Raw genomic sequence first — 9,369 nt, forward strand, 5'->3', positions numbered from 1 at the left:
AGTCTCTGCTGGTGTGTGGGGGGGGCAGCAGAGCTGGCTTCCTGCCTCCAATTAACTGGTAAATAATATTACAGTCTGGGCTGTTCTGAGCCCAGCTAAGATGGTTTTAGAGTGCTGTTTCTCAGACAGGATACAGAAAGCTAATCAGAATTGTCAGCATAATTCCTCCCTGCTTAGTGTCAGGAAAGGAGCCTTGTTTATTTCAAATTACTGTGCTCAATAAATATTATTTTGCCATGGTTCACCAGAAACAAAGGTGAACCTACAACGAGTAGTAAGAAAATCTCAAGACATTGTTAACAGTGTTAAATAAAGTTCAGTTCTTCTAAATTAGATTAATTGAGCACCCACTACTGTATATAAAAAGCACCAGCTTGGAATCTGAAGATAGCAAGAAGAATAAGATAATGTCCATTTTGCAAGATAGGTGAAGGGATTGGTGACATTAGGCAAGACACAACCTTTCTTTGGGCCTTAGCTGCCTCACCTGTGAAAGGTGAGGATTTGACCACTTGCTTTCTAAGGTTCCTTTCGGGTTAGAAAGCATTTTGAAAAGCAAACAAGGCTGGGCATGGTGGCTCACGCTTGTAATCTCAGAACTTTGGGAGGCTGAAGCAGGCAGATCACCTGAGGTCAGGGGTTCGAGGCAAGCCTGGTCAACATGGCGAAACCCCGTCTCTATTAAAAATACAAAAATTAGCTGGGCATGGTAGTGCATGCCTGTAATCCCAGCTATTCCAGAGCCTGAGGCAGGAGAATCACGTGAGCCAAGGTTGTGCCACTGCACCCCAGCCTGGGCAACAAGAGCGAGACTCCGTCTCAAAAAAAAAGAAAAAAAAAGTAAACAACAGAATGTCCTTATTCCAGCCATCCCTAAAAAGCAGAGTTAGCTTTACCTTAAATTCCATATTTTAAGTGATAGTCATACACATAAAAGAGAAGCATCTATATGGTCATATTGTTGAAATGATTCTTTGTTGTTTGTATCAGAATTTTGCAGATTATATTTTTTGCTGTCAACTTTACTTATTCCACCAAGCAGGATAAGCCACATTTTTTTTTTTTTTTTTTTACTGTGAATACACTTTATTTAGTCATTTTTGTTTAGAGTTGAAACTCTGGGAATTCAACATTTATATCCTTGCCTGTGAGCTTCATACAGACACCAGAAAAAGTTTCAACGTTGCGTTCCACATTGTTTTGCTGCGCTTTGTCCAAATGAGCCTTTATGAGACGGCTGCCATCCAGTTTCACGTGGATTCTCTTGCCCACAATTTCACTTGGGAAGACCAAGTCCTCGGGGATTGGGTCATGCATGGCTTTCAGGGTACGGCTCCTGGGATGCTTTTGCTTATTTTTTGTACAGCTTTTTTGGGTTGGCTTAGGCAGAATTCTCCTCTGAGCAATAAAGACAACATGCTTCCCCCTAAACTTTTTCTCCAATTCACATACTAGCCAGACTTGGATTTTCTGGAAAGATTTCAGTTGAGGAATGGGAACAAAAATTATGATAGCTTTCCCACCACCACCATCTTCAGTTTCCTTGGCTGCTGTAATATTCAGCTCCCTGAACTGAGCCTTGAGGTCCGAGTTAATCTCCAGCTCCAGAAGAGCCTGGGAGATACCGGACTTGAACTTGTCTGGCTTCTCGCTCTTGGGCTTCATGATCCTGGTGCTCGACTGAACATGGCCTTCTCCTTGCTGAGTGCCATCTTAGGAAGAGTGAAACCACGTTTTAAAACCAATTTGTCAGGAATTCATAATCATTTTCTAGCTAAGATAGGGTGAGACCCCTTTTCTTCCCTATACATTTTTAGATATCTAAAACCCTGTCCCATGTGGGGATGATGGGGTGTACAGGGGCTACCTTGGTTAGTGTGGGTCCCCCAGAGTTAGCATGCTGGGAAGGTTTCTTACCCGGAGTTGTGGGTGACTGCAGTCAAGGCTGTGCACAGAACCAAGAGCAGATGATGGCAGATTGGCCAGAAAAGGGAGGGCCAATGGGTTACCAAAAGCATTATCAGGCTGGGTGCGGTGGCTCACACCTGTAATCCCAGCACTTTGGGAGGCCGAGGCAGTGGATCACCCGAGGTCAGGAGTTCAAGACCAGCATGGCCAATATGGTGAAACCCCGTCTCTACTAATAATACAAAAATTAACCGGACATGGTGGCGCATGCCTGTAATCCCAGCTGCTCGGGAGGCTGAGGCAGGAGAGTTACTGGAACCTGGGAGTCGGAGGTTGCAGTGAGCTGAGATCACACCACTGTACTCCAGCCTGGGCGACAGTGCAAGACTCCGTACCCCCCCCCCAAAAAAAGCTCAATATCAGAGGTGTCCCCTGAGACTTAGAGTGAAGTAACACATATTAGGACAATCATGGAGACTAAGTAAACAGAGAAGGCAAAGCAGGAGGCTGATTCTGGAAAATACCTAGGACCAGGTAGGTCCCGGCTGGGAGATGCTGTGGGAATATAATCAGGTCTAAAGGGCTGGCAGGAGAGACAGGTGTGTGAGCTTGGAGGACTGAGACTTGGGGGACAGAAGAATGTGGTGGAGGACCGTATGTGTCATCCTTGAACAAAGACAAAGACCACCTGTTCGAGCCTCGAGAGCTTCCTTTGGAAGCTGAGGCAGAGTCATTGACCTGACTGTAGTGATGTGGCCTCATGAGTGAACTGGACCCCAGTACCAGTGCTGGCAGTAAAGGAACAAGAAAATGTCCTAAGGCTCCCATCAATGACTCCGGATCTCATGGGTGTTGCTCCTTTGCCCTGCTAGGACCTGAGAGAGCTGATGCCTTGAAGTCATTCAACAAAGGTGTTCTGCTCATGGTTTTTCTCCCTTAGGTGCAGGGCTAGCACTGGCCACCAGGGAGGCTGTGCCCACAGTGCTCTGCTGGAGCAACTGGAGCCAGGGAGGAGCCACCCAGGGGTCATTCTGGCCATTTTCTTGCCACCAACCAGACCTCACTTCCTGTTGTGAGCATTCATCTCCACAGTGTGAGCTGGTCAGATGGAGGAAAGTTGGGACGAGGGGCTTGAGATCCTCTCATTTACTCATTCAGTAACTAGGTCCCAAGCACTTATCTTGTTCCAGGGCTAAGTATGGTCTGGGTCTCTCAGTGAATGAATGACATGGCCCTTGTCCTCCAGGAGCTCACAGTCTGGAGGGGAGGAGGAGGGACGGAATCATTAAAATAGAGGAAAAGTGCGAGCATAATATTGAAATAAAGCTCAGTGCTAGGAAGGGGAGATGAAGATCACTTCAAGAGTGGGAGGTAGGTCTGAAAAGGCCTCACTGTGGTGAAATTTATACTGAGAAGGATAATTGGGACTGGCCCTGCGAAAGTCTGAGACCAGTGTGCCAGGGGAAGGATTAATGGCCAAAAAGTCCAGGAAAAAGTGAGTTTGGCCAGAGAGGAGGTAGAAAGAGGGCCAGCATGGCTGGAGAGAGCTTGTGAGTAGAGGAGGGGAGGGAGGCTAAAGGCAGGGGTGGATTCTGGATGGCCCTGCATTAGTGATCTACAGCTGTATGAAAGCATTATCCCAATCTTAGAGGCTTGCAACAAACACGTAGATCTTCCTGTTTCTGGGGCCCAGGAATCCAGCAGGACTTATCTGGGTGCTTCTGCCATGATATCTCTCAGGAGGCTGGGGCTGTGGTCTCAACTGAGGCTCGAGTGGGGCTGGATCCAATGCTAAGCCCACTCATATAGTTACTGGAAGGATTCAGTTAGGACTGATGGCCTGAGCTCCCCTCTGTCCATTTCCCTCTCTATATCCTAGGACACATAAGCCTCTCCATAGGGCAGCTCATAACACAGCAGCTGATTCCCCAGAGTCAGGGATCTGAGAGAGGGAGAGACAGAGAGAGGACAACACAGAGAAAGGAAAGGAGAACAGAGGAGAGAAAGAGCAAGATACTAGTCACGGTCATTTTATAACTGAATCTTGGAAGTGACATCTCATCCCTTCTGCTATATTCTATTGGTTAGAAGTGAGTCACTAAGTCAGTCCACACTCCGGGGAGGACATGACACAAGGACGTGTACACCAGGAGGTGGGGGAACCTCTTGGAGCCATTGAGGTGGCTCCTACCACATAGGCTGAGATGTGGCACTTGGGTCTGAATGTAAACAAACATTTAACCATCGCAAGCACTGATGAGGATGACAATATCAGAATTTACTAAATTTCAGCCCTCTAATAGTACACACAGGGAAATGAGGCCAGGAGGAATGGGACATTTCAAAGATCACATGGCAGGAACCCAGGCCTCTTTTTAGTTGTGTTCCACGATAATTCCTACCAACCCTTCATGCATTTCATGTCTAATTTGTCCATTACCTACATGTGATACCAGCCCACAGGTTTCCTAAGTGTTATCTCACACATGCCTGATGACATCCCTAGGGAGTCGATGCCAGGATGATCTCCACTGTGCAGGAGAGGAGGCTCAGGGAGACCCTGAGAGGCACAGTGGCTTTGCCCAGAGTCACATAAGTGGTAAGAAGGAGGAGCTGGGTCTGAACCTACATCTGTCTATTCCAAGGTGGGACCCTGGCTGCACCCAGGCCTTCCACAGGGGCTGTAGGGAGGCAGGGTTGGTGAAACTCTGTACATCTATGGAGGGTCATTGGGTAGGGGGGTGTGCAGACAGTAGCCCACAGGGTCATTTGCAGTCTTCTAATCAGGAAGGGGACTCAGGGAGGGGATGCAGGTAAGGGAACCCCAGGATGTGCAGAAGGTGTGGAGAGCATCGTGCTGAGAAATCTGGCTGGAACCTCAACAGTGATGTCCAGCCAGGTCTCAGGGGTCGGGCTGCTCCCCTCCCCACTTCAGAGTAAACATCAACATGACTGACATTCCACGTGCCTTCCAATGACAAAACCTTCCCTCTGCCTTTCAGAGATGCCCAGTCAATGTCCCACTCCCAGTCTTCCTAGACTGCAGTCTACCACATAATTGGGTTGAGTTTATCACGGCTGTGTCCCCTCCCCAGCTTCTGGCAGCTCTGCTCTGTGTGGTCCAGCCCTATCCCCTCCCTAAACCCTCACCTGCACCTAACTCCAGGCCTCCTCACCCTCAGACTCTGCCTCAGTGGACTCTGGGTGCTCCAGCTGGGCCAGGAGTAGGTGGACATGGTGCTGCAGGTCCGGGCCAGGCATGTTGAGATGCAGATAGGCCCCAGCATCTCGAGAGGGGGCAACTGTGGGGGCTCATAGAAATCACTGGAGTAATGATCCATCCAGGTGCCCAGCATGGAGGAGATGGTGCAGGGGGAGGCAGGTGAGCAGAACACATAGAGGCCCAGTCTCTCCTTCCACCCTGCCCTCCAAGGGACACCCCTGGAAAACCTCAAACTTAGCTCATGCCTGAATTCCTGTGCAGCCTATAGGTCTCCTCTTCCCACCGACACTTCTCTTACCCCACCCCCATGGTCTCCATCTGTGATGTCAGCGTGCATGTGCGTGTGCGTGTGCATGTGTGTGTATGTGTGGATGCTGAGAGCTAACAGTTCCACACGGGATGGTCAGGCAGGATGGTGAATCAAGGTCCAGTCGGGACTGTCTTCCTGGGGAAGACACAGGTGGACCCTTTCCCGAGCAGCTGTGCCTATTGTCAATGCTCACACACACGGGGCCCACGTGAGGTGCACACAGGGCAAACACGGGAGACCCCCCTGCACAGCACATGCTCAAGGCACCAGTGGTTCCTCCAATATCTGTTCCCACCTGTCCTGCAGCCAGAAAGTGGTATTAGCCTCACTTAACCATATGGAATTGCAGGGTGTGGCTAGTTCCCTAAATGGTAATGTAGGCACTGTAACAATTAGAAGTGAACATGGACGTGGGCCAGGAAAAAGCTCCGGATCTTCAGAATTACACAAAGCACCACACCTGTGCCTCTTGTGTAGAGGAAATAAGTTCCAGAGAAAAAATCGTCTGGTTCAAGTTCACACACAGATTCAATGAAAAGCTGGTATCTTGGTTAGGATTAGTTTTGCCTATACATAGCAGAAAACTCAGAATAACAGCACCACAGAGAAGAGAGAGAAAGAGTTATTTCTTTCTTCCATAAAGGAGCTCTGGAGGTGGGCTCCCTGCTGCTCCTGGATGGCCCCCCAAGGCAGTCAGCCAGCATGCATCTTTCTGCCCCAGCATCTTCATAGCTGGTTTCCATCCTGAAGGCTGTCTCAGGGCCCACGGTGACTGCTTTTCAGAGGGAAAGGAGGAGGAAAGGACAAAGGGGCCGCACAGCTGTGTCAGTTCCACCTAAGCACCCTCCCCAAAGACCCTCTCAGTCCTTCTGCTCACAGCTCATCAGCTTGAACTTTGGTCCCTCTTAGCTGCAGGAGAAGTTAGGAATAATAGCCTTTTAGTTTGTTTGGCAAATTGTTTTCCTAATAAAACTGAGTCTCTGTTTCGAAGAAAGAGACAAGAATGAAAACCGCGTGTACACGAACAAAGCTCTCTCCTTACCCTAAACTCCAAGCTGAAGCAGGCAGGAGGGATCGACTTCTTTTCGGCTGAATTGGGCATTCCTTCACCTACCACGGCCTCTCTTTTCTTGGTGATTATTCATTATCGGAGAGGGGACAAAAGCCATGATTCCAAACTAAGACATTGGAGTGGGAAACCAGCTTTCAGTTCCTCAGCAGAATGATGAGAACCTCTGTGTCGTCTTTCATCTGTCTGCACATTGGCAGAAGGTCTGAGAAAACCCTCTTTTATATCCTAAATGGAAGAGCAGAGGTGGAGGATTGTGGAGAATTCTGGGCAAGCAGCATGTTCCTAAACCGAGTCACAATTGAAGCTCTGTAAATGAACGAAGTGGAATGCTTTGACCTTACCATGGCCCCCGGGACACCTTGACCTCTATTGTGAGTATTACAGCAAAAACAGTCCACACAAAATACAACTAATAATGGTTGAAAACTCCACATGGTAAAATTTATCACTGACAAAGAACTGATGAAAGAAAAAAATACTTAAAAAACATTTTGACATGTATTATTTGACCCCGGGCACATGAAAAGGTAGAAAGAATGAGTCCAAAAAAACTTAAAAAGAGAGAATATATAGTCAGTAAATTATGTGGACAAATGACTTACATAAAACTTAATTGATCCTGATAACAATTTCAGTTTTCTAAAGTATAAAAAATCAAATTCTAGTAAATTAAAAATAAAAGTGAATAAACGACTTTGGTTTACTTTCTGTATGTTAAAAAATCAGTGAGTTAAAATATCTTACTGAAGTTTGCTGTCAACAAAATTTTAAATTGTTGATAATAATTCTTTTTTTTTTTTTTTTTTTTTTTTGAGATGGAGTTTTGCTCTTGTTGCCCAGGCTGGAGTGCAACGGCACGATCTTGGCTCACTGCAACCTCCACCTCCCGGGTTTAAGCGATTCTCCTGCCTCAGCCTCCCGAGTAGCTGGGATTACAGGCATGCGCCACCACGCCCGGCTAATTTTGTATTTTTAGCAGAGACAGGATTTCACCATGTTGGTCAGGCTGGTCTTGAACTCCTGGCCTCAAGTGATCTGCCCACCTCAGCCTCCCCAAGTGCTGGGATTACAGGCATAAGCCACCACACCCGGCCTGTGTTGACAATAATTTTGATTTCAAAGGTTACTGAGCACAGAATAAAAATATTTTGAGGGATCGAATCTCTCTGAGGTAGTGGCAGGGTCAGAATAGCAGAGTCAAATGGAAGGCAGCCCTTACAAGGCCAAATGGACTTTTGTCATTTTAAATGTGACACAGAGATAATAACTATGTAAGTTAATCCCACAATGAAATTTTTAAGCAGGTTTATTAGTGAGATTACGGTAATAGCCAAATAACCCTTCATATTCCAGGGGTGTAACACTGTATTTCACTGCCCCCTGGCTTTGCTGGTTGTGCACTCAGTTTGGGGAGGCAGTTCTCCCTGTGGTCACTGAGGAACCCTGAATTCTTCCACCTGGTGCCTTCACCATCCCTGGGACTTCAACCCCATCTGCATTCAGCAGAAGAAAGAGAAGAAGCATGGAGAAATACCCGTGGGGGGATTTTATGGGCCTGGACTGGCAGTGGCTCCCATAAGTCCCACTCCCCTTCCCTTGGCAAGAACTGGTCACGTGACTACACATAACACAAGGGAGTCTGGGAAATGTGGTACAGCTGTGTGTGCAGAGAAGGGGAGAATGGATTTTGCTGGACAACTAGAGTTCTCTGCAACTGTGAGTAACTCATTTGGATTAATTGTGTTTCTCGTTTTATTTTGTTTTAAGACAGGGTCTTGCTCTATTACCCAGGCCGAAGTATAGTGATGTAGTCATGGCTAACTGCACCCTGGACCTTCCAGGATTAAATGATCTTCCCACCTTAGCCTCCTGAGTAGCTCGGACCACAGGCACGTGCCACCACACCCAGATAATTTCTTAACTTTTTGTAGAGATAGGATTTCACCATGTTGCCCAGGATGGCCCCCAGCTCCTGGGCTCAAGCAATCCCTCCACCAACTCGACCTCCCAGGGTTCTGGGATTACAAGCATGAGCCACCACGCCTGACCAAATGTGATTCTCAAATCTTTGTTGAGTGTCTACTGTATGCTAGGCCCTGAGCTAAAAGCTGGACAGAGAGCTGCACCATAGCCTGAGAGAAGCTCCCAGTCTGCAGAAGGAGATCAGACGTGGTATGAAGTGCTTGCTATCCTAAGAAGGATAAAGTGAAAGTGCTAGAAGGCTAGTGAATTATTCCAGCATAGGAAGCTGCCTGAAGATGACAGCAACTGAGCTCCATTTTTGTAGAGAAACTAGATTTGGCTGGTAGAGGGAGACAGCAGGGGGAGCTACAGAAGCATGTAATTTTTTTTTTTTTTTTCTTTTTTGAGATGGAGTTTTGCTCTTCTTGCCCAGGCTGGAGTGCAATGGCGCTATCTCGGCTCACTGCAACCTCCGCCTCCCGGGTTCAAGTGATTCTCCTGCCTCAGCCTCCCGAGTAGCTGGGATAACAGGCACGGGCCACCACGCCTGGCTAATTTTGTATTTTTAGTAGAGAGGGGGTTTCTTCATGTTGGTCAGGCTGGTCTCGGATCCCTCAGGTGATCCGCCCGCCTTGGCCTTCCAAAGTGCTGGGATTACAGGCATGAGCCACCGTGCCCAGCCCAGAAGCATGTAATTTATGTACAAGTTATGGTAAGGAACGCTAGACGGCAATTAAAGTCAGATTTTCAAAAACATTAAATGGCACGAATAAGTGCTCATACTAAGTGCAAAAGTAACTGGGAATACAGGATCTCCCACTGTTTTTGAAAAAAATCTCTATATCTAAATTAGATGAAAGTATACAACTCTTTTGAGTGATAGTTTTCATTTCT

The 9,369-nt window shown here is 47.4% G+C and overlaps 1 protein-coding gene across 1 annotated transcript; it reads right to left on the reverse strand.

Moving 5' to 3' along the window:
* Nucleotides 1-391: 391 nt before the first annotated feature.
* Nucleotides 392-7,009, reverse strand: LOC130541026 (small ribosomal subunit protein eS7-like). Its single transcript, XM_057300781.2, has 2 exons — nucleotides 6,484-7,009; nucleotides 392-1,712 (listed from the first exon to the last, which is right to left on the reverse strand). The coding sequence occupies exon 2, from the start codon at nucleotides 1,663-1,665 to the stop codon at nucleotides 1,105-1,107; it is 561 nt and encodes a 186-aa protein (XP_057156764.1). The 5' UTR covers nucleotides 1,666-1,712; nucleotides 6,484-7,009; the 3' UTR covers nucleotides 392-1,104.
* Between the last annotated feature and the right edge of the window lie 2,360 nt (nucleotides 7,010-9,369).

This window comes from Pan paniscus, chromosome 1, assembly GCF_029289425.2.
Source record: "Pan paniscus chromosome 1, NHGRI_mPanPan1-v2.0_pri, whole genome shotgun sequence".
Lineage (NCBI taxonomy): Eukaryota > Metazoa > Chordata > Mammalia > Primates > Hominidae > Pan > Pan paniscus.